General features: G+C 42.3%; 1 protein-coding gene across 2 annotated transcripts in view; it reads left to right on the top strand.

Annotated features, from left to right (window-relative positions):
• The window catches only part of ZNF704 (zinc finger protein 704), a 248,030-nt gene extending 240,255 nt beyond the window's left edge, over positions 1-7,775 (top strand). For both annotated transcript variants that reach the window (XM_069601084.1, XM_069601085.1), the window contains exons 8-9: positions 2,394-2,491; positions 3,395-7,775. In XM_069601084.1, coding sequence (XP_069457185.1) covers positions 2,394-2,491; positions 3,395-3,506 — 210 coding nt within the window. In that variant the 3' untranslated portion in view covers positions 3,507-7,775. The remainder of the gene's footprint in view (positions 1-2,393; positions 2,492-3,394) is intronic.
• Positions 7,776-25,551: the final 17,776 nt, after the last annotated feature.

The following is a 25,551-nucleotide window of genomic DNA, read 5'->3' as shown; positions in this document are numbered from 1 at the left end:
TCCAGTGGTAAAAATTTGCCTGCGATGCAGGAGGCCAGGGTTTGATCCCTGGGACAGGAAGATCCCCTGGAGGAGGGCATGGCAATGCACTCCAGTATTCTTGCCTGGAAAATCCCGTGGACAGAGGAATCTGGCAGGCTACAGGTCCATGGTGTTACAAAGAGTCAGACACACTGAGTGACTTTCACTTTCATGAGAATTTGGGGAAAGACTTTAAATGTAAATTCCTGAAACCCATCCCAAGACATTTTCTCAGTATATCTGGACTGGTACTTAGGAATCTGAATGCTTAAAAAGCAACCTAATGTATTCCATACAGTAAAATAATATTCAAGACTTGAGAGAGAAGAAAATTCTAAAACACAAGCTGATGTGGATAAAGCCCAGGGACAGTATGCTAAGTGAAATGAATCAGTCACCAAAAGGCAAATATTGTATGATATTGTATGATTTCATTTACAGTGTATGGTATATCTAAAATAGACTCATAAAATCAAAAAGTAGAATGATAGTTGCTAGGGATTAGGAAAGTGAAAAAGCGTTAGTTGTTCAGTTGTGTCCAACTCTTTGTGACCCCATGGACTACAGCCTACCAGACTCCTGTGTCCATGGGATTCTCCAGGCAAGAAGAATGGAGCTTCCCTGATAGCTCAGTTGGTAAAGAATCTGCCTGCAATGCAGGAGACCCTGGTTTGATTTCAGGGTCAGGAAGATCCCCTGGAGAAGGGGTAGGTTACCCACTCCAGTATTCTGGCCTAGAGAATTGCATGGACTATGTAGGTCATGGGGTCGCAGAGTCAGACAGGACTGAGCAACTTTCACTTTCAGGCAAGAACACTGGAGTGGGTTACCATTCCCTTCTCCAGGGATCAAACCTGCATTTCCAGCATTGCTGGCAGATACTTTATGGTTTGAGCCACCAGGGAAGCCCACAGGGGTTGGGGTGAGGGGATAAATGAGAGTTACTCATCAATGGACGTGACGTTTCCATTAAGCAAGATGAATAAGCTTTAGAGATTACTGCACATTTTATCTAGAGTCAACAGTATTGTATTGTGCACATAAAAAATTGTTAAGAGTATAGACCTCATGTTAGGTATTCTTACTACAATAAAGTTTTTTTAAAAGGAAAAATAAAAGTGAAGACCAATGGTACAGAATAAATCAGACTTATAGCAACAATGGTTTAAAATGTTAGTTTTTTTTCTTACGTGTTTAATTTTTTTTAATTTGTAACTGGGAAAATAGCACTTATATGTCCATTCTTTTACATTCAAATTTTTAACTGAAAAAAAAAAACAAAGTCCAGGTCCCTATACTAGAGAAAGTCAGTTCTTTAAGTGTGCTTAGGGATGTTCCCATGACTGTTGATCAGTACTGGTATTCCTGTGGTCATGCTGGCTTCTCAGTGATTACGTTTTTAAGTTTATTAAATGTTTGCTCTTTTGTGTATGGCAATCTTGCATATTTACATGACACATTATTTATCTTTTGTTAGTTTTTGTGGAGCTTCTGAGAATCCCATTTGCTGGGAGATATTTAATGTTACGTGAGCAGGTGATGCAGGGAATAAGTGAGAGATGCAAGAGGAATGGAGAGCAAAGGGGACTCTCCCATCATCACAGCTGAGAGACAAGAGCATGAGGAGGTTAAACACATGGTCTGGCATCAGGGAGAACTCAACTCTGGCCATTACAGGTTCCACAACCCTGGTCAAGTTATGTAACCTCCCTGTGCTTGGTTTCCTCATCTGTAAAATGGGAACGATGAATACTTAGCACACGGGGCAGTTGTGAAAGTAAAGCTGTTGTCAGGGGCCCTGGCACAAAGCGGGTGCTCAAAAGTTCTACAAGGTTGACGTTCATTCTTGCTTTGCTCAGGCCCTCTGCTGCTTGCCTTTGCTCCTGTTCGGACCCCAGCATCTGCCATGTGGGCATCTTATGCAAGAAGCCATTTATTTATTGGCTGTGAATAATCTAATTGAATAAACAAAAGGTCAAGGTTCACACTGTGTGTTGCCACTGAGTAGCTGTATAATTTTAGAAAACTTTCTTAACCTCCTTTCTTTAAAAGAGAGATGACTGAGGCTTGGAAGAAGAATAGCCTTTAAGGTTTAAAATATTATTCAAGTGAAAATGAGCAATTTGGAATGCAGAGATGTGAAGTCATGAAGATTTCTGAAGTATTCATTGTTGCCGGGTCTTTTCTGTTGGCGGATGCATTTAAATTCCACCAGGAGCATCACCCCATCCATTTTAACCTGTGGTCTCTGTGAACGAAGTACTGCCTCTCTGTGTCTGATGGTCAGATACCACTGCGCACGTGGCAAAGGCTAAGGAAATGCATGGGGAGGAGAGCCTGCCCTGTCAACTTTGTTTCCCGTGTGTTTACAGGTGTCACCAACCCACAGCCACCCAGTGGGCACAGGAGAGCAGAGACCGCACACTCACACCGTCCTGTCCTCCCCCCCAAGAGGGACAGTCAGCCTAAGGTATGAGTGCTTGAAACCCCACATGCCTCCTCTCTAGGGAATTAGCTGAAAAATAGAACCACGAGGAAGAGAGAAACCAGAGATACAATCTCCCATAAAATTCCCCTGAGATGGATGAAACACCCGTTCTTTTGTTCCCATGGTTCCCCCCATCCATTAACTGTTAATAAAGATTTTTCAGTTTTCTGGGGTAACAGTTCATGGTTAGTTCTCTTGCAGAATAGGCAGTGCTGATTACTGGGTCTCTTTAAAGGCATGTTGCATTAACCTTGGTATGATATGAATTTTAGTTTGTAACCCAGATCAAGGAGGACCTCCCCAGGATCCCCTTGACCAGAACACTAGACATTTGAGAAGCAAGAGACTACTTGAAAGTACATATTTAAAAACTTGAAAGAGTAGTGCTTGCTGCTGTTATTTCTTGTATTTGCTCATGTAATTCAATGTAATGAAGATGTCCCAATGGACATGTCTCTAAATGAACATGTAGAAGCTGAAGAAGGCTATAAGTACTCTTATAAGTAGCAAATTCTAACAGTTCAGTGAAGGGCTTCCCACCTGGCTCAGTGGTAAAGAATAGGCCTGCCAATGCAGGTTCCATCCCTGGGTCAGGAAGATCCCCTGGAGTAGGAAATGGCAACCCCCTCCAGTATTCTTGCTGGAGAATTCCTTGGACAGCCTGACCGGCCACAGCCGAACGGGTGGCAAAGAGTCGGACAAGACTGAGGGCAGGTGAGTGATGAAGTGTGGTGAAAACATCCCACACTGGTTAACCTCTGTACCTAGAGAGACCCCCTGCTGTGTGTCCTAACTTTTTCTAGAGCTTTCCAGGGATTTAGAGGTCTGCAAAGAATGTCCGTAGAATCGCTCACACTGAACGCCGTTTCCTGGCCTGTCTTACAGGAAGCCGCGGGGAGAGGGCAAGAAGTGCCGGAAGGTGTACGGCATGGAGAATCGGGACATGTGGTGCACGGCCTGTCGCTGGAAGAAGGCCTGCCAGCGTTTCACTGACTGATGCGCGGCCCCAACTCGCCCCCGACACTCCTGCCCTCCTGTTCCTCCGAGGGTGTTGGAAAGTGCTTTTCCTTCCGTACCAAACCCACTTGAAGCCCAGGGAAAGCACTTCTAGGAACCTTGGTGAAATCACAGCAAAAAAAACAAAAAAGGTCACCACCTTCCCTGTTCTTGCTGAGAACCCAGCTAAGAACAGCTGTAACTATTTTTTTCCTTAAAAAGAAAAGTCAACTTTTTTTTTTTTTTTGCTGTAGGTCTAGGTCTGAAAACTGTGGACTTCTGTAGCAATCGAACCAACCAAGCCCATTTTTCCTAGAAAGGAGGCCTATTTTGATAAACTTTCTCGATAATACCATTTCTGAGATTTTTTTTTTTTGACACTTAAGAAGCTACAAGTTATTCCGTAGCATTTGTATAAAGAACAATACCTGTTTTCATTGTGAAGTCTTTTCCCTGTTCTCCATCGGACTTCTGAGAGCAGTTCACATCATGATCTGTTGCCAGGAAGTGGCAGCACTCTGGGTATCTTTTCTATGTCTTTTTTGTTTGTTTTGTTTTGTTTTGAAGAATGGCCCCGAATTGAACCATGGTAGAGCTGTTAGCTTGAAGGGCCCTGGAGGGCATAAGCCCGGAAAGAGATTGACAGTGGACGTCACCAGCAGATTTCATCCCCAGCTGAGTTCAGGACATCCTGCGTCACTGTTGGAAAACATCTGGGAGTCTTCCTCAGAAGCCCCACCCTGAGAGATGGCCCCACCCACTCTCTCCTGGGTACAGTGCACTCAAGACCTGAAGTGTCGCCATCTGGGTAAGCCTCGAAGCTTCCTTCAGTGATGCGATGCCAACCCCAGCCCAGATCTGTTCATCACTGCTCATCTGACGGTTGTTGCCAGGTCAGAGGCTCATCAGGCCTTCCTTCCCTCGAAATGCCACAGCAGACTGGTTTCAGAAAAGGTAGAGAACTCAGACCATCCCAGCAGGTTGCTTCAGACTACGCAGAGCACAGCCTCCGTGTGTTCAGAAAGTCATGTGAGGTCAACATCCATTCTGAGTGCACTTTTATAGGTTTTAGGCTTTAGCGCGTCTGGGAGATGGGTTCATGAACACTATAAAGATTATATGGGGAAAGGGAAGGTCCAAACCTTTATTTTCTTATCAGAATATTGGAGCTATTCATTAAGAATTTGCTCGGAAAGGAATGTATGAAACACCAAAAGGAAATTGCGTGTTGGTATAGGAATCTCTCAATTCAATCGGACCAGGGCTTGCACTGTGTTCCATTTATTAGGCTTTTAGCCTGGTGTGTGTTTGTTCGTCCGTCTTGCTAGTAGTGGTGCCAGGACAGGGGTAGTTCTCAAGCCCTATAAATAAGCTCATTCTCTGTCTACCCTCCTCTTGATCGCCCTGCTCGAGTTATTTGTCCTGTACCTATGCAAAGACGCAAGAGCACCTTAGAGGATGCACTGTGTTGGAATGGGGGCCTAGGATCAGCCATAGGAATGTTGAATGAAATTGCACAGAGCAAAGTTTAATATATTTAGAGGTTGTACATACACTTTTTTTTAAAGAGGAGAAAGAAATCATCTAGTCATAACAGATATCCTTGTTTTTTTTAATACGCAAGGGAAAAAGGAGATTCTACAGTGTAACAATCTGTGCACTCATATATTTTGGCAATTTTATTTTTTAAACTCTCATATGACATTTGAAGCATTATTCCTTGAAAGAGAGCCTATTTTCCTCAATTTTTCTTTAAAAGCGCTTAAGAGAGCAGAGAAAGAGCTTCGTTTAAGATCACATTGTGATTACCAGTCAGTAAAGGACCAGCTATAATGTATGTTTTAGCACTGATGAGGTCAGCCAGGAAAGGGTTTTTTAAGTACAGAAACGTATTTGCGCCCTCTATCCCAGCCTGTCTTTTCTTCTCCCTGGTATCCTGCTGCTTCACCCACTGGCATCTCGGCTAGGAGGTGATGCTCTGGCCTGAACCAGGAAGCCCTGCGCTGTGACTGGACTGCCCAGCGGCCACAGTGCCCACTGATGAGTCCCAGATTGGCCAGCCATTTGAGCAGACTCACTGTGGACTTCAGTGCTGTTGGGCGTAACCCTGGAGGAGAGGGTTTTCTCTTCAGCAAGGTTCCATGGCCCTTGGTCCTTGGATTAAATCACTAATCAAAAGAGATTAAAAAGGCAAGGGATTAAATCCATCCCCCCACTCCCAGAACTTTGGGAGAGATGATGGCTATGGACAGTCCTGGAGTGAGGCTCTGTGATTCTGCCCCAGAAGGACAGTCCATGACTAGTTCTGGGCTCTGGCCTGGCTGAGGCAAGCTCAGTCCTTACCTGATTATTAGCTGATGCACGGGTGTAAGCAAAAGCGTAGACCTGAATGCAGCTTCCCTAGGATTTCTTCTCCTTTCTGAAACCTTACACACTCTCCCATGCAGGGCTCCTTTCTTCAGGCCAGCCCGGGGCTCTGCTCCGACTCCAAGGTGGGCACAGACCCTCAGCACCTCCTGCACACAGACACCTATTCTCTGCACCAAGGCATGTAATGACGGGGGGACTACCAAACTTCACCTGGCTGGCCTTGAAGAAAAGGGATAAAATTTCTTTCAAGCCACCCAGAAAGCTGCAAATTGTAATATACAGCACTGATTGTAAATGCTAAAACTTACAAAAAAATGTAGAGCTATTTTGTTATATTATAGAACTAAATGATGTGCCAAATTAAGCCCAGGATTTATTTTATGGCTTCTCTGTGGTACCATGTTGTTTCCTGTCTTCATTTGTCAAGCGGAGGAGGGAGATGGGTGAAAAGGAAGTCCCAGGGCACGTGGCTGCTTAATGAGAGCGCCCCCCACCATGGACAGCTCAGAGAACGTGCAAAAGGAACAGCAAAGGCAATGTGTTCTGGTCCCAAAGTCTTTCTGAAGAAGGCATGTGGTAGCCTTTGACTTTTCTCTCCCCGATGCCCCTTCCTGCAGAAAAGATTTCTCATCTCTCTCTAAAGAAGGCACTTCCGGGTGATGGACAGGCTTCTCCAGATAGCTGCACAACAGACAGCAGTCATTTAAGCCTTAGTTCTTCCCAGAGGCTGTGCAACCAATGAGTGGGAGGCAGTGTGACCACCTGGAGGAAACATCCGGTGGCAAGTGGGTGGGAAGCCAGAGACGGGATACAGGGGGGCTATGGACACCTGACTGGGGTTCACCATCCTAGTGATGATCAGCTAGTGGTGACTGTCCCTGGACGTCTCCGAGGGAGCTGCCATGTTCCCATTCGAGGAGCCGCTGCTTAAAGCCAAGACACAGCTCCTTCATGGGAAGCACACAGGGCAAGGATGCAGCCTGCCCCGTGCGCATCCCCGGTGGGCACGCATTACTCTCCTCCTCACTTGCTGAAAAGTCCCCTTTGTTGTTTGGCGAAAGCCAGTGTCAGGAAGAGGGCAGTGGGTTTCTGAGCAGGAATGTGCGCGCCCATCAGCAACTCCGTGCACCAACAGAGTGGGTCCCCTTTATGAGAAGAGTCTTTGTCCAGTCATAACCTTGTTGCAGATGAAAACTTTTCAATTGAGAAAGAGGCACGTTCTTGGACTTTCCAACAAAGTTTTTTTTAGAAAGTTACATGTATGTTGTAAAAAGTGTCTGAAATTAACATGCCCTCTATCACATTTCAAGATCACTTGAAGTCCACTGTTGCTGGTGTCACACTAAGCCACACTCAAAAGCAGTTCTGAATTAGCCAGCACTGCTCAACCCATGTCCGCCTCCATCTGACTTCTTTGGAAAAGGAAAACGCAGCACTCACTTGGGAAAATTTAGGGAAAAGTGGCACGAACTATACATAAGGGAGAGAATACCTTGAGAATAGTAGCAAAATACTGCAGAAAAAAAAAACACACAATTCATTTCCTCAGGGAAAACTAAAGGGTATGTGAAAAGTAGATCTGGAGAATTTTAAGATTAGAAAGGTTTTTTATTATCTCCAGCATCTTTTCTGGTCAGAATAATTTCTGTTTGTTTTTTAATGAACATACCATTTCATGACCAATTTCCATGAACTGGACAGTACTAACTTTTTGAGGTGTGGAGGAATGCTCTCTGAAACAGAGCTGTTTCTTTGTTTCTTAGACCTGCATTCTAAGGCTGACATCTGAACCACAGCGCAGTCTCTGGTGGGTTTTCACAGACTCATATAAGGCTGTTTCTGAATGTAATTATGAATATGACGCCTTGGTGTTCCTTTTTATAATCAGCTGGTTGGAGAACTGATTAATAGCTGTACGCAAGAATTCTGTAGGGGAGGGATGTGAAAGTTGTGCGTTTTGCTTTAATGACAGGTTAAGGAGCAAACTTCCATGGACTTTTGTGGACAAGGTGCTGCTTTTTCTCATGACCCTGTAGAATTTCTATTGACCACATCAACTGTAGCTCTGATCTGTATGAACACAGGGGAGAATTTGTGCATACAAATGAGTGGGAACAAGAGCAGGATTCATGGATATGGATGAGGCTGCGGATCATTTTGGAGAAAGTGCTGGGCACACGGGTCAACTGGAATTTTCGTTTCTCTAAGAAAATAACCCAACCAGCAGCACACACGCTCTCCCTGTTCCCCATACCTGTGGGGCTTCCTCCAGAGCGGAACTGTTTCCTTCTTTCACATTGTAACTACTCAAACCGGAAATCGGTAAATGAAATGAGCTTATAAGCACTTTTAGGTACCAATTGTATCACTAAGTAATGCACACCAGTAGAGCAAGAAAGTATAAAATGTATTTAAGACCGACTGGTTTGCTTACCATGACTAACTGTAAAAGCCCAGATCCAATGATATATGTGCTTTAAAAGGTGTATCTATCATAGGACTAGAAATCAAAATGGGAATTTTACTTCTGGTCCTGTTTTGTAAATAGTTCCTTTTTTTTTTTAATTGAAGACAATCTCATGTTTTATAACTTTTCTTGTAAGTCTGAGAATCACAATGGTAATGTGTTGTGTCAAAATGTGATCTTAAATACAATAATAATTATAACTTAATTTTCCAAATAAGGCAAGAAATATACTGCGTAAGCTTCTACAATTTCTGAAAGATGTGACATTTTTATAATAAGCATTAGTACTTAACTTCTCAAGTTAACAGAACTGGAAATATTTTACAAGATGCAGCGTTTTGTAATCATAAAGAACATGAACATTTTGTGGGAAATGACCTTCGTTTTATACATTGTAGCTTATTTTTTAAAATACAATATTTTACCAAACAGGAAGTGTTAATATTATAAGCAATTCCTGCTCTCCAAACAAAGGGCTATGCCTCTTTTAAGCAAGCATTTTGATGCATATCTTTTCAATCAACCCTCTGCAGCAAGAGTAGAAATGCAGATCAGATGGAAAGATTATTACAACAGCTACTCCTTTTATCTTTACCAGTGTTTTTTCAAAGTATTTGGGGAAAATAAAACACTTTAAGAATCATATATCTGAAATCTTTAAAATATTAATAGATATGCTTATAGGCAATGAGAGAAATAAACTTGTAAATTCTGTCATGTACTGTGATAGATTTCTGTCACAAGGACAAGCTTAGTGCTCAGCCTACCAGAACCACAAAGCTGCATTTGACTAGCAAGTGTCATTTGATGGCAATTTCTAAAATCATAGTGTATAAGCCCAAAGATACAATTCTTAGCTGATTGGTGATATTTAAAATAATTTTGTGCTCACCACTAACTAAACAACTTTCATTTCCTTATCAGAACAAGTCCTTGATTTTTCACATGAGAAGTTCACAGACGGGCAAGTTTGAGATCAGAAAGTCACTATATTCCCAAGAGTCAGGGAAAAAGGAAGGCTACCATGGAGAGTTGATTAACCACACAAATAATTCTGAGCTTTGCCAAAACCATTTCATAATGCATTAGTTTTTTCTAGCCCACTCACTGTTAAGCAAGAAAACTTCTTTCTACGATTTCAGTAATTCAAAAGCTAGACTAATTAGTCAAGTATGCAGATAACATCAAAGGAAAAGCTAGGACAGAGCGGTCTTACCCATTAGGCAACCCCTGTGAGGTGGTCAAAGGGTCACTCAGACTCTGCTTTCAAACAGGCTTCAGAATCTGCACACAAGAGGACTAGAAATGCACAGGGTTAGGGGAAGACATGTACAGCTTCATCTCTGAGATGAGGCAGTCCAATGTCTCTCTTCATTCTCTTGGAATATCTCTAATGTTGGCATTACAGTTTCCCAAGAAGTGTTCATTGCTGCATGGTTTTTGATCAAATGAGTCTTGCTTCATAGTTAAACAGAAGCCTCCTAATGGTACATAGCAGATGCCTTAGAAAGAACAGGGAAATTGTGTAAACAAATGATTCAGATCAGGCAAAAGAAGAACACTAGAGAATGACAGAGATCACAGTGAACCAGAGGACATGCGTCCCCATTGAAGGGGGACCCCAGCTGTAGACAATCAGAACCATGCAGAGATCAGGCCCAGGGCGCTAGACCTTCTGACTTGGAAATATGATGTTACCTGACACTTAATCAAAACTCAGATTCTTGGCCAGCAGTGCGCAGACCAAAGAGAACCTGTATATGGACAGACGCAGCCTTTGGGCACTGGTTTCAACTGTTGGGAAAAAGCAGATTTCACCTTCCATAGCCATCAAGTCAAGTTCTTCCAGCAGCACCCCCAACTCACACATTGGCACTATCTGGGCAACTAAAATTAAAGAAGGGAGAGAAGTCAGTTCTCCCCAAAAATCACTCTCATGGAAGATTTGAGTATAAAAGTACAACATCCTTAAACCAGCCTTGCCTCTGACCAAAATATACCGAAGTATTATTCAGCTCTCACTCTGCCTCCTGGCATGCACAGGCTGGGCCCCAAAGCATTGAATGACTGTAATCCTAACTTCCTTACTGTGTTCACTGCCGTGACCACTGTGATGAGGGGCTGGCAAAGAGCAGCCTTGTGCCTTCAGCAAAGGCAGCCAGGAGCCCCTGCAGTTTCAGATAGCACACGTTGCCTCCTTGTGCCAAAGCCCTTTGCCAACCCCTCCACATCCCTTCCCACTCCATCCTGCCTTGTGAGTTTCCATCCCAGGATAAAAGTTCTGTTGTTCCACCTCTGACACAGCAAAATCCTTGCTTCATAACTGGTAGGTACTTAGGTATTTTAGAGGGTCCACTAACCTCCAAATGGAGTTTTTCCATGTAGAAAATGTTAACATCTTTCCCTGAGGGCAAAGACAAAATAGGAATAAATGTGTCATGGAAAAAATTAGAAGTTGCTTCCTTCATTTGGATAAACTAGGTAATTTTAGAGTATATCTTACACCAGAGTCCTGATGGTATTGGGATAATCACTAACCCTTTCAGATATGTAAGAAAGTGTGTCTCTTTCAGATACATGACTTCCTTTGACCCTCCCTAGTACTTAGCATAAAATGAGAATATTTAAAATTACTACCACCACCTCCAAAGCCAAACCTGGTGCAGGTGGTCTTGAACCTGAGTCAGCCTCATTACTATATCCAGAGAGGAGAGAAAGAGCAAGTGAAAGAGTTGGCTTAGACCTCAGTCTTCCAGAATGACTCTAGACCTGAGAAGACCCCAGGGACCCATGTTCTTTACCCATACTTACAGTCCAAGTATTTCAGCATAAAAGTAAAGAACCCTCCCATTCACAGTGTCAAATGCAGACTCACTCTGAAATTTATCCCTTTAGCCTACCTCCCAGGCCCCCGTCCCCTAAATTCCAGCCATTTAAGTGGTTAATTATAAGAGATGACTAGCTAGTGCAATGTTCTGAGTTAAACTTTTGACTCCTTTGGAAAAAGTTATTTTGCTGCCAACATTCAGCTTTTGTTATCCATGTAAACTTGTATTGATGCCCCCAAATTTGAAAATAAGCTCAAATTCACAGTTTGTAAGGATCAAATTGAAAAATACTGTCATCTCAAAGTTAGAAATAGCTGGTAATATGGTTATGTCACATGGTAAATATGAATGCAACTGAAACAGCATTGGCAATGCCTGATATTTCTGTCGTCATATGATTGACAGGTTGACCAGTCCGTGAATGGATTGTCCTCTTCTCTCGTCAGCTCACAGGTTTCACAGGTTTTGAGTAAAGCCACTCCAAGTTTAGTCATGGAGCTAGATGGGCCTAAACCATTTTGGCCCATCACCTGCTTTTTGATAAATTATACTTTTATTATGTTTCTAAAGCAATACAGTACTGGAGGAGTAAATTGTAAGCCTTCCTATTCTGGTGGAAAAGAAGCCCATTTTGCAATGGTTAGCCCCAATGCCAAGACAGTGGCAGGACTTAAAAGGACCCAAGTTCTAGGGAACAAGAGAAAAGCTACCATTCAAAAGATAAATGTAGATTTTGAAAGAAGGTGGAGATTATGACTTCAACACTTAAGCCATAGTCCTTTTTTCTTCAAAATATTCTTTTCCTATTGAGCACCATCCACATAACTATTAACTGCCAGCTTTCAAAGGTATGTTCCCCGCTATTTCTATTAAAGTGTTAAAAATTAATTCTCAAGTCTGATTAACTGTTATATTTACATACTTACTAGGGTCAGTTCTCTAAAGTTTTAATTCAGAAAATTAGGGGAGCGAGCAACAACTCCTTGAAAAGGCAAGAGCACTGTCATTAAGGAACAAAATTTTCTTTAAAAAAAAGTTTCTCATCTATTTCCTTCTAATACTCTTTACATCTCTGACTGAAGAGGAAAAACCGGCAGCTGGAGAAGAAGTTGAACTTTAAGGGAGAGAAAGAACAGTCCCCATTCTAGTCAATGGCCTCTTTTTCCCTTTTGGCAACCATCTTGAATTCACTAGCAAAATGTTACTCTCCCCTCTGCCTTAACCTGCCTGAGCCAGCGCCATGCTGTTTTTAATGGATGTTTGCTTCCCAAAGCCCTGGATTAAACATTTTCGCTTCTGTGCTCTTGCTTTCTCACTCTTCAATTAAGGGCCAAGGGGATAAATATTACCAGGACTTACATGTTAGGCTGAGTCAATGAGGCTCCTCTCTTCCTTCAGCAAAATGTTTCCATTTGTCTCAACAGTTTGGGATGACCATTCAGAGAGCAGGTTGATCAGCAGACAACCTGCCATATTCATCGCAAAAGATACAGTCAGACTCAATGACAAAGAATAACAAGGCAGATACCTAGTCCTTCCACTTTGACTCAAAGCCCCCCTCGCATGTCCTCTTCCCCCGAGAGTCCCCCTCCAGAGCAAAGCCAACAGAGTTATCAGGGCAGAGGAAGAAAGCGTCACGTTCATTGGTCTGAGCCCTGACCTCTGCCCAGGGTTACAGAGCATGAAAATGGAACTGACCTTTATTATGTGAAAAGGAAGTGGCTCCTGTGGGGTATACTTCTTTTAAGTTTATATTTATGCAAAGAGAAGGCTCTTCCAGTCTGCTCCTGTTGTGAAGCACGTGTCTCTCACCCCAGTAGAGCTTCCTTCCCATGTTTTGGGCACAGATGATCAAGACAGGAAAGAGGCAGAGCTCGGGGGCCAGCGGAATTACCCCTCAGGGATCTACGGTGTAGCAATCACAAATTCCCCACCCAAGGGAAATTTTAAAAAGATGCGTCACAGTGGGGACCTCCCTGGTGGTCCAGCGGTTAAGACTCTGTGCTTCCAATGCACGGGACACGGGTACCATCCCTTAGCTGGGGAAGAGATCCCACATGCTGTGCAGTGCAGCCAACAAGAGAGGGAGAGAAAGATGCACCACTGCACATTGTAAACCCTCGCTTTGTTTTTTACACCTTTTCCCTTACACTCTGCTAATTGGAAAGCGATGACTGTGATTTGACCAAGCCCTGTGATGATAGCAAAGCTTCTTCTTCCAAAGTGTCCCAGCTGTTCGGGGAACCTCTGTGATCACTGGTAGAAAGCTTTAGAATAGATTTAGATTTTTAGGGAAGAACTCAATACCCCCCAAATATACTTGTTCCATGACTTCAATAACTGAAAATATCCTGGGTATAAAATAACCCAGGCAGGCAGATCATATATGTTTTTAAAAAAATGCCATTAATCAATATTTTCCTACAATATGACCTTAAATTCCTATTTTTATAATTAATGGTTGGACAATAGTCAGCCATTGAAACATAAGCTCTCTGGAATAACCAGACATTAGTGTAGTTTCCAAAGTGTTTCATGTATCAAAATCTATATACTTAGAGGAAGAACTCAGGATAAGAAAAAATCGCTAGGTCCCAAAGGGTTCGTGACTGTCATCAAATACAACTGCCGAGTGGCCTGTGGTCATCTTTTTCAAATGAGGGAGCCGGGGAGTGAGAGAACCACAGTTACAACAAAACCTCTGTTGCCCTTCATCCATGATAAGATTTAAAACATTCTACTTTTCAGAATTAAGCCATCTTTCAAGTTGTTTTCTACACCAAATCTAACCTATTCTAATAAAATGATAAAATAGCTAAAAATGGGGGTATTTGGGGGAAATGCTGTCAGTAGAAAGCATTGCTTTTTAGTGCCTGCTAACAAAAAAAAAAAAAAAAAGATTCAGTCCTTCCTGTGAGATGCAAGTGTTGACATGATAGTGTTAACTTGGAATCAGGCACTAGTTCAAAAACAAAGAGGCAGTGCTCTCCAATTTTTAGGAATCTTTCAAAATACAATCTTACCACGACTTAGAGGTAAGTACTTGTGTATAAAAGTCTTTAATATTAGTGAATGAATGTAAAAGTGACAAGCTATGCATTTTCAAAGGGTAATGTTGTTTTGTATCCAATCCAAGTCAATTTTTTTTCATAGAGACTTACCACAACTGCAAATTATTCAAAACAGACTTGAATGCATATCATTATGGGGATATAGGACTTCCAACGATACACTTCTGGCTGATACTTTTAAAGACGGTGCATTGACACTTCAGGCTCTAAACAAATTTCAGCCACAAAGGTGATTAAAGGAGAAATGGTTTATATTTTTCTTCTTCAGCAGAAATGGGAAACGTGGGTGTTAAAAAATGGGCCCAGTTTTTTTTAGAGGTAAATGTTCTAGTAACACTGGATTAGCAAGCAAACAAAACTGCATGAAGTTAATGAATATTGCCTTGGATAAATATAGCATAGGTTGTGTCTATTGTGTTTAATTCACAGTCTAAGGGGGAAAAAACTTCTCCAAAGGGTTTGGATTATACAGTTTTAAAGAATATAAAAACAGAATATAGAAAATAAACAATATAAAAATATTGTCCTGCGAAGAAAAATCATTGGCCTTTTTTTTTTTTTCATTAAATTAAACAGAGATCATCACCTATATATTTTTTTTGAAGGCCCATATAAAATAAATACACATGTCTTCAGCGCTCTTGGGGATTTTGTATTCCCATGAAACCTTTTCTCCTAATAATTTATTCTTGCTCCTTAATCAGTACTTTCCTATGTTACTTGGCATGAAAAATAAAATTCTTTCCTTCATCTGACAATGTTGACATAAAGAACTCCATTTCTCTGCCACTTAGGATCTCTTCTGTGTCCATTGAGAAAGTTTCTCAGCTGTTTGTATGTAAAATATGGAAAAATATACTTCTAAACCTGGTACTTGTGGTTATACTGGATATGTTTGCTACCTATTTAGAAGTTATTAGGGGCCGGGATGTGTCTTTTTATATGATTTTTAGCCAAATCCAGATGTTCTGATACTACATTTCTGAATACCTATTTGACTGTAAATACAGCCTGAGGAGGTTCAGGTTAATAAACCTTTTACATGACTGTTCCTCAGCCATGCTCCTTGCCAGCTTTGGGCACCTTGTACATAGATTTGTTGAATGTTTAAATGATGTTGTTTTTCTAAATGCTGTTCTTCTCTAAAACAACTTTTTGAATGTTTTTTGCTTTCCATTGTTTGGGACTTTGTGTGTTGGTTTAAAAAAAAAAATGTTTCCTAAATATTTAACACCAGGAAAACTATTTCAAATAAACTGGTGCTAATTGAAATAGAAGGCAGATTTTCAGATGGAAGATTTACAGAGTCAAATGTTGACACCAGTTAAATGGAACTGCACTTTCCCAAGGGGACAGCTGGCAGCTACCTGCCATGGGCATCAGAAGGACCCCTGATTGTTTACAGTTTCTGTGGCCCATTTAAGCATAAAATAGAGAAATGGTGCTGTCCCCCCAGAGTTGAGGATTTGCTACATGGGTCCTATGGAAGCATTTAAGTAGAAGTAAGGGTCTATAGTAAGAATCATTTTAGTAATAGTCTTCTGGTCTTTGGACTTTCACGTTCTGTAATGCTTAGCTGTAACAATGAATATGGTGTTGCCAATCTAGTCTGACGTCATCGTCGCCCTGTATTTCCTGTGTGTATGGTTCTACCTTGGGTTGCACTGGCACGTGCCGAGCCAGAACACTGGACTTTTCAGGAACACCATTCTGACTTCTACGGTGTCCACACACATGCATTTAAATGCACTTGTAACTGGTTAATTACCATGAAGTCTAACTTCCACTTAATAAAAGTTTTTGTGTATCTGCTTCTATTTGGGAGCTGTTGATTTGAGTAAAGGATAACTAACTGGTACCCAAAGGCTCTCGAGGGTTAGAGGATTTGAGGTTTTATCTACAGTTGTTAAAAAAAAAAAATTTTTTTTTAACCAAAGGGATCTCCTTCCCATAGCAAACTGCTCGCCATCAAGACTATTTTTAGAAACATGTTGGAGGTACATCTCATGTCTAGAGTTCAGCCCAGATAATTTCAACTCAAACCCATTCACTTGGCAATGACTGCCCAGATACATCAACTTCTCACCCAGTGCTGCTGATCCTGTTGCCCAGGTCATGTGAACGCAAGCTGGCAGACAGAGGAAAGTCAATGTCTAGTCTAGCGCCAAGCCACTCTGGAGACCCTCGTTGAAGCCAAGGCCATGTCCACTAGAACTTGACATATTTACCTCCAAAGACCAAGCATGTGTATTTGTGCAGCAAGGCAGCAGGCTTTGGAGTTCAACAGATTTGGACAGAAATCCGAGTTTTGCCTCTTGAGAGATAGATAACTGGACATGAGATTTAACCTTTGTAAGTCTTGTTCTTACGATAGGAATGATAATAGAAGAGATGAAAACTAATTAGCCTGGCTTAGGCAATATCTTGATCTACTCCTAGTCCAGTCCTCCATAGCTGGGGTGGGGAGGGCTATGACTCATGGTCTGCTGCCTTCTTCCAAGAAGCTCCTACCTCATGGAGCTGTTGTCAGAATTACCTGGAATAACAGGTCATCACACACACAGCTGTTTCCCAAATGGAGGCCACAATACTCTAATACTGGAATTCTCAGATATCTGGAATAATTGCCTTGAAATTCATGAATGCCTGCAGAATTTCTTCTTTTTGATTTAAGAAGTTTCTTTCTAAAATAAAAATGTCCAGCCTTAGTAAATAGCTTACATGCCACATCTGAATGTTTTCTTGGTTACTCCTGGCCATCATTATTTCATCCATTAATAGCCTAAGCAGTAGAGACAGTTTTAAAGCTCAGCCTATTTGATAACTAGAAGCTTGTGCAGTTGGACACCCGCTGTTTTCTTCCACCAGCCCTACCCCCAGCCCAGCTCCTTGTCATCGAACCTATATGATTCCCTTGTGTTTGGCACAGGGACCCTGAGCCCTTTGACCTTTCCTGTGAAGCAGGAAGATGGGAGACCAGACTCAGTTTGCTCCTACTCTGTGCCAAGCAAGTACTGGAGGCTTCCAGGTGGACTGACTGTCACAACAGCTCTGTGTGTGGGAACCACCACCCCGTTTTATCCAGAATGAAAGACTTTCATAAAGGTTACCTAAGTGTCCTGAGGTCACAGAGCTTACATAGACGTGGATGTCCCCTACCTCTGACACTACCCAGTGGCTGTTCTGCAGTTTTAGGGGCTTTCAGTCTACAGATCTGCTGTGAGCAATCAAAGACAGCACTCCTTTCTCTTCTCTCTGCTTCATGGTTTCCTCCTCCTTTGAACCAGGTATGGGCTGCTCTTCACCCTATGCTGCCTTCTCTCCCCACTCTGTCCTCCTCTTCACACTGCCCATTCCCTTCACTTCTTTTGCCAGTTTCTCCCCATAATCTAAAATTAGAGCAGGGAAACATACACACTACAATACATAAATTAGAAAAACAGGGGACTTCCCTGATGGTCCAGTGGTTAAGAATCTGCGTAGTGATGCAGGGGACTGGGCTTTGATCCCTGCCTGGGGAACAAAGATCCTACATGATGTGGGCAACTAAGCCCGAGAGCCACAACTACAGAGTCTTAGCTGCAAGGATCCCACATGAGCAAAGATACTGCATGCCACAATGAAGACCTGACAGAGCCAAAAATAGGTAAATATTTTTTAAATAAATAAAAGAGAAAAACAACAAGGAGCTACTGTATAGCACAGGGAACTATATTCAATAGCTTGTAATGACCTATAATGGAACAGAATCTGAGAAAGAAAATGCACACACACACACATAAAAATGAATCACTTTGCTGTGCACTTGAGACTGGGCTTGCCTGGTAACTCAGCTGGTAAAGAATCTGCCTGCAAAAAAAAAAAAAAAAGGACTCTACCTGAGATGCAGGAGACCACGTTTCAATTCCTGGGTACAGAAGATCCCCTGGAGAAGGAATAGGCTTCCCGGAAGCTCAGGTGGTAAAGAATCTGCCTGCAATGCAAGAGACCTGGGTTTGATCCCTGGGTTGGAAAGATCCCTGGAGGAGGGCACGGCAATCCACTTCAGTATTCTTGCCTGGAGAATCCTCATAGGCAGAGGAGACTGGTGGGCTACGTCTGTGGCATCACAAAGAACTTGAAACTAATACAACATAGCAAATTAACTATGTTTCATTAAAAAAAAAAACAAAAACACCGCAGGGAAGGCTTGACCCTGTATTCATATCCGTCAGTTAGAGTTCTTTCTCCCCATGCTTCCCACAGCGTGTCTGCCAAGCCTGCGGCCACATCAGATGTCACATACTTCCCCACAAAGCATTGTCATCCTCAGTCCTCAGGGCTCTCGAAGATGATAGCTAAACAGTTCACTTTTAATGCCCACATTCTTGCCAAGAAGAAGGATAGATGTAACAACCTCTGTGAATGGTGTTTGAACCGCACATTCTAGCTTCTCCCAAGCCCTCTGGCCAAGGTCCCAGGAAACTCTGCTCCCTCGTGAGTTGCCAGGAAGCTTCATGGCCCTCAGGTGGGGGCAGGAGAAAATATTGAGAAACTGGACTGGAGATGTCATCCTACAAAGTTATGTGTCAATCATATATTTGCAAAACAAGTTTTGACCAAATGCCTACTATCTAAAGGGAGGCTGCTGCTGCTGCTGCTGCTAAGTCACTTCAGTCGTGTCTGACTCTGTGCGACCCCTTAGATGGCTGCCCACCAGGCTCCCCCGTCCCTGAGATTATCCAGGCAAGAATACTGGAGTGGGTTGCCATTTCCTTCTCCAATGCATGAAAGTGAAAAGTGAAAGTGAAGTCTCTCAGTCGTGTCCAACTCTTTGTGAACTCATGGACTGCAGCCTACCAGGCTCCTCCACCCATGGGATTTTCCAGGCAAGAGTACTGGAGTGGGTTGCTATTGCCTTCTCTGCAGCAAACATCCAACAAAGTAATGGATTCTTTTTTTTTTTTTTTTTTTGGCTATTCCACGTAGCATGCAAGATCGTAGTTCCCCAACCAGAGACTGAACCTTTGCCCCCTGCAGTGGAAGCGTGGGGTCTTAGCCATTGGACCACCATGAAGTCCCAGTAATGAATTATTTTAATATATATTAAAAAAAAATGAAAGCCACCTTCCCTGAAAAAAAAAATACCCTCCAAGACCTTTCATTTAATACTCTGGCATGGAGTAGGTGCTCAATAAATGTTTAAGTGAATGAATGAAAAACTGTTCGAATGGAGCATTTCTTCAGGCTGTAGATATGCTCTCTGCTTTCCATCTACTGTGGCCCAAACAAAGCAAAGAGGGAATTTTGAAGCCTAGCATAGCCATTCAGAGAAGGCAATGGCACCCCATTCCAGTACTCTTGCCTGGAAAATCCCATGGATGGAGGAGCCTGGAAGGCTGCAGTCCACGGGGTCGCTGAGGGTCGGACACGACTGAGCGACTTCACTTTCACTTTTCACTTTCATGCATTGGAGAAGGAAATGGCAACCCACTCCAGTATTCTTGCCTGGAGAATCCCAGGGATGGGGGAGCCTGGTGGGCTGCCATCTATGGGGTCGCACAGAGTCGGACACGACTGACGCGACTTAGCAGCAGCAGCAGCAGCATAGCCATTTATTGGCATCCCAGGTGGCACTAGTGGTAATGCATAACTAGAGCTAGTGCTAACTGCCAATGCATGTTAGACGTAAGAGACGCAGGTTAGATCCCTGGGTCGGGAAAATCCCCTGGAGGAGGACACAGAAACCCACCTCAGTTTTCTTGCCTGGAGAATCCCATGAGCAGAGGAGCCTGGCAGACTGCAGTCTGTAGGGTTGTGCAGAGTCTGACATGACTGAAGCAACTTAGCACGCACGCACATAGACATTTATTTGGTCTAAACAGCATTTTTAAAGTTTCTTTAGAAGACGTGTATTCTCAAAATCACCAACTCCAAATGACTGTTGATTACTTAATAATTATTTAATATAGGACGAAGTGCACAGTAATATCCACTGGTTTTATGTAGAAATTCCTTGCACATAGCAAGAATTCAATAAAGGTGTAAGTGAAAAAAATGAATGCTTTGAAATGAAATACATTGCAGCATAGGTCTGTACTATTAAAAGCGTGCAGAGTAAATGTAAGAAGGTCAATAGGATTTGAGTCAATAACGGAGGAGAGAGAACCTAGGTTGGCACTAAAAAATAAACAGTATTTTATGATGAGGATCTGGATATGATAGTAATTGCTCACATCCAGGTAATACATGTACACAGTAAAAAAAAAAAAAAAAAATCAGGGCAGTAAAATGCTTATAATGAAAGGAAGCCCTGCTGCTCATTCCCTTTCAGCCCTTCATCACAATTTGAGAAGCAGTCAGTTCTGTTTAACTTGATTACATTTTTTCTAAATTATATGCAATTGTTGGAATTCCAGCTGAGCTATTTAAAATCCTAAAAGATGATGCTGTTAAAGCGCTTTACTCAATATACCAGCAAATTTGGAAAACTCAGCAGTGGCCACAGGACTGGAAAAAGTCAGCTTTCATTCCAATCCCAAAGAAGGGCAATGCCAAAGAATGTTCAAATTACTGTACAATTGCACTCATCTCACATGCTAGCAAGATTATGGTCAAATTCCTTCAAGCTAGGTTTCAACAATATGTGAACCAAGAACTTCCAGATGTACAAGCTGGTTTTAGAAAAGGCAGAAGAACCAGAGATCAAATTGCCAACATCTGCTGGATCACAGAAAAAGCAAGAGAATTCCAAAAAAATTTACTTTTACTTAATTGACTATGCTATAGCCCTTGACTGTGTGGATAATGACAAACTGTGGGAAATTCTTTTTTTTTTTTTCCCAATGTAAATATTTTAGTAGCAACTACATTTATACCATACACTCTGCCATTGAGACTGTATGTGATAAAGCAACCAGGTATGGCTCTACATCAACTCTCCATAAGTACAAATTTCACTGTGGGAAGTAACACCAACTTTGGTGGGTTTTTTTGTTTTTTTTTGTTTTTTGTTTTTTGTTTTGCTGTGTTAGGTCTTCGTTGCTTTGCACATGCTTTCTCCAGTTGCAGGAAGTGGGGGCTAATCGCTAGGTATGGTGTGAGGGCTTCTCGTTGTGCTGACTTCTCTTGTTGTGGAGCACGGCTTTAGGCACACAGGCTTCAGTAGTTCCGGCTCACACGCTCTAGAGCACAGGCTCAGTGGCTGTGGAGCACAAGCTTAGCTGCGCTGCAGTGGAAAATTCTTAAAGAGGTGGGAATACCAGACCACCTTACCAGTCTCCTGAGAAACCTGTATGCAGGTCAATAAGCAACAGTTAGAACCAGACATGGAACAACAGACAGGTTCAAAATTGGGAAAGGAGTACGTCAAGGCTGTATATTGTCACCCTGCTTATTTAACTTATATGCAGAGTACATCATGAGAAACGCTGGACTGGAAGAAACACAAGCTGGAATCAAGATTGCTGGGAGAAATATCAATAATCTCAGATATGCAGATGATACCACTGTAATGGCAGAAAGTGAAGAGAGACTAAAGAACCTCTTGATAAGAGTTAAAGAGGAGAGCAAAACAGCTGACTTAAAACTTAACATTCAAAAAAGTAAGATCATGGCATCCAGACCCATCATTTCATGGCAAATAGGTGGGGTAAAAGTAGAATATTTTCTTTTCTTGGGCTCCAAAATCATTGCAGATGGTGGCTGCAGACATGAAATTAAAAGAGGCTTGTTCTTTGGAAGAAAAGCAATGACAAACCTAGATAGCATATTAAAAAGCAGGCATCCCTTTACCAACAAAGGTCCATATAGTCAAAGCTATGGTTTTTCCAGTAGTCATGTATGGATATGAGAATTGTAAAGAAGGCTGAAAGCCAAAGAACTGTTGCTTTCAAACTGTCGTACTAGGGAAGACTCTTGGAGTCCCTTGGACATCTGGACAGCAAGGAGATCAAACCAGTCAATCCTAAAGGAAACCAACCCTGTATATTCATTGAAAGGACTGATGCTGAAGCTCCAATATTTTGGCCACCTGATATGAAGAGCGGACTCACTGGAAAACACCCTGATGCTGGGAAAGATTGAAGCAGGAGAAGAGGGCAACAGGGAATGAGATGGTTAGATGTCATCACTGACTCAGTGGCCCTGAGTCTGAGCAAATTCTGGGAGGAGTGAAGGACAGGGAAGCCTGGTGTGCTGCAGTTCATGGGGTCACAGAGAGTCAGACACGATTGAGCAACCCAGCAACAACAACAATGCAAGTGTTGCCTGGCAAACAGAAAGACCAGCCTAGGCCAAGACATCAACAGTATCAGAAGCAAGAGAGACAGGGTCCCACACAATGCCACAGGAAACATAAAGGGTGGTGAAGTGCCCAGCACAGGTCTGTACCTCTGCTCCAGGGGCCCTCCACATAGGATGTGGAGAGACAAAACTCTAACACACAACTCTTAACACCAAGACACTGTCCCACTGGCTGATTCAGAGTCTCTCAGGAGGTGGCTGACTATGAATTAACTCCCTTCCAAAGCACGATAAGCCCTGGGTAAACTGAAAGCAACCAAATGTCCTCAGCTCCGTGTTAAACCTGCAAACTAGCCCTGAATCCCAGACCAAAGCCTTCAGCCAACAAGCTGGCTTGCAGGTCCCTCGCCGTATCTCTTTCTCTCTTTTCTTCTTTAATAAGTTTACTTATAAAAAAGTATTTATTTTTGGCTTTCCTGGGTCTTCGTTGCTTTACTCAAACTCTCTCTAGTTGCAGTGAGTGGGGATTACTCTTTGTTGCAGTACTCAGACCTCTCACTACAGTTGCTTCTCTTGTTGCAGAGCGCAGGCTCTAGGCGCCCAGGTTTCAGGAGTTAGAGCATCCAGGCTCAGTAGTTGTGGCCCACAGGCTTGGTTGCTCCATGGCACGTGGGATCTCCCAGGACCAGGGATCAAATCCATGTCCCCTGCACTGGCAGGTGGATTCCTATCCACTGTGCCACTGGGGAAGTACGCCGAACCATCTTCACTGTCACTCCGGTTCTTAGTGTGTCCCTTATTGTAACTGATTTCATGATAAAGCCCAGATTGTTGCAGGAAAACATCCCAAGTCAGATTCTGCAAAAAGGCTCAGTGCAAAAGTTGGTCACTGTTCACTATTTGGCTACCCACACCAGACATGCCGGGGACCAGCTGCACCCATGTGTCTCACATGGCTGAAAGTGAGTAATAAACCACTCAAGCTAGATTAAGCAAACACAAGTGGAGGGGTTTATTGAGAGGACACAGGGTCTCCCATAGGATCCAAGGTCACACAGAGTTGCCAGACATCATGGAGTCCTAGAACCAAGACTGAGAAAGCCATTAGGAAGCAAGAAAGCCACACTCCCCACCTTTCCAGTCCCGTCCCCTCACCTCCATGAGGCGGCAGAATCAGGACTCATCTCTGTAGATTTCTTTTCTTCTCTCTCTGCATAGCTGCCATCTTTGCTTCTCTAGCACAAGATGAAAAATGGGCAGAAGATGGAAAATGGCCATAAGAGACCAACATTGAATTCACAGCACATGTGGTCAAAAGTGTGCTAGAATTTTGTATCACCAGTCCTAAACTCCGAAATCATTGGCCAGGCTTGGGAGAAATATCTTTCCTTGCTCCAATCAAATGTCTTTCCTTGCTCCAAATACCTTTCCTTGCTCAGTGGTATCAGGGTTCACATGCGAGGGTCTCTAATTAAAAAGTGTGAGGTTGGCAAGGCTGTGATGGGGAGGGAGGAAATAGCTGTCACTCCTAGTATAATAAATGAAAGTCCATTTTATTGCTAATAAATATAATTATAGAATTTACACCTGAGGGATATTAAAGATCATCTAGTTTAACTCTCTTATTTCATAGATAAGATTCATGCCCCAAGAATGTCCTTTTATATTTATTAATGTTGTTTGGATGTGACAGTTGGACCTTAAAGAACGCTGAGCGCTGAAGAATTGACGCTTTCGAAATGTGGTGCTGGAGGAGATTCTTGAGAGTCCCTTGGACTGCAAGGAGATCCAACCAGTCAATCCTAAAAGAAATCAACTCTGAATATTCATTGGAAAGACTGACCCTGAAGCTCCAATCTTCTGGCCACCTGATGCGAAGAGCCGACACTGATGCTGGGAAAGACTGAGGGCAGGAGGAGAAGGGGGTGGCAGAGGATGAAATGGTTGGAGGGCATCAACTCAACAGACATGAGTTTGAGCAAACTCTGAGATATAGTGAAGGACAGGGAAGTCTGGCGTGCCTCAGTCCATGGGATCACAAAGAGTCAGATGAGTGACTGAACAACAACAATGTTATCTGATGCTAACTTGTCTTCATAAGCCTTTATTGTTGGCTAGCTTTCTGAAAGACAAGGTTATCTATTCTCTTAAATGTAACAGGGTGGAGTTCAGAGGGTAGGACTACTGAAGTGACACTACCTGAGTTCAAACTTCAGCTCCACCAATGTGACCTTCGGAAGATTAGTTAACCTCTCTGTGCTTCAATTTCCTGCTCCATAAAATGTGGGTATTAATATGACCTACCTCATATGAGTCCTGTGAGTTCTAAATGAGTTAATAAGTGTAAAGTATTTTAAATTGTGCCTGACACAGATTGAGGGCCATAAAAGTTTATGAGTCATCAATAGCATCATCACTTAAATACCCTGAGACAAATGCATTATTCAACAAAATCACCTGTAAACTATTAGAACAAGGAGCCATTAGTTAAGTTACATAAAAGCTAGAAGTATGTATTTACTTCTAACAAAGATTATTTTCTAATTTTTTCCAATTTAGAATTCTTCCACACAAGTACAGAAAAGTAGAAAGAAAATAAAATCACGTATAACTACACTCTCAAAAATAAGCATGGGTACATTGCTGCATTTTTTTTTCAAACTATTTCTGTGCATTTTTTTTTTGCATAGTTGTGATCACACTGTTTATATAATTCAGCACATTTCTCTTAACCACTTAATGTTATAATATATGCATTTTCTCATGTCATTAAATATTTTCAAATGCCTCTATCTTAATGGCTGGGTGATAGTACAGTATGCAGATATATACTGATTTCTTAAAATAGTCCCCTATTTGGAAAATATAGGTTATTTCCAGTTTTAAACTCTTTAAAACCCTTAATCCAGATTGCCAAATTACTCTGCAAATGATCTGGCTCAATTTTCTCTCCCATCAGCAAAATGGATATTTTTCTGTATGCTCAACTGAGATGAGTGTTATCATTTTTAAAATCATTCCTATGTTGATATATATTAAAAGGCACATCATTCTTCTTTTAAATTATATTTCTTGGACTTCCCTGAT

The sequence above is a fragment of the Ovis canadensis genome, chromosome 9 (assembly GCF_042477335.2).
Source record: "Ovis canadensis isolate MfBH-ARS-UI-01 breed Bighorn chromosome 9, ARS-UI_OviCan_v2, whole genome shotgun sequence".
Lineage (NCBI taxonomy): Eukaryota > Metazoa > Chordata > Mammalia > Artiodactyla > Bovidae > Ovis > Ovis canadensis.
Note: the sequence above shows the minus strand (reverse complement) of the source record. Positions and strands in the feature narration are given on the sequence as shown.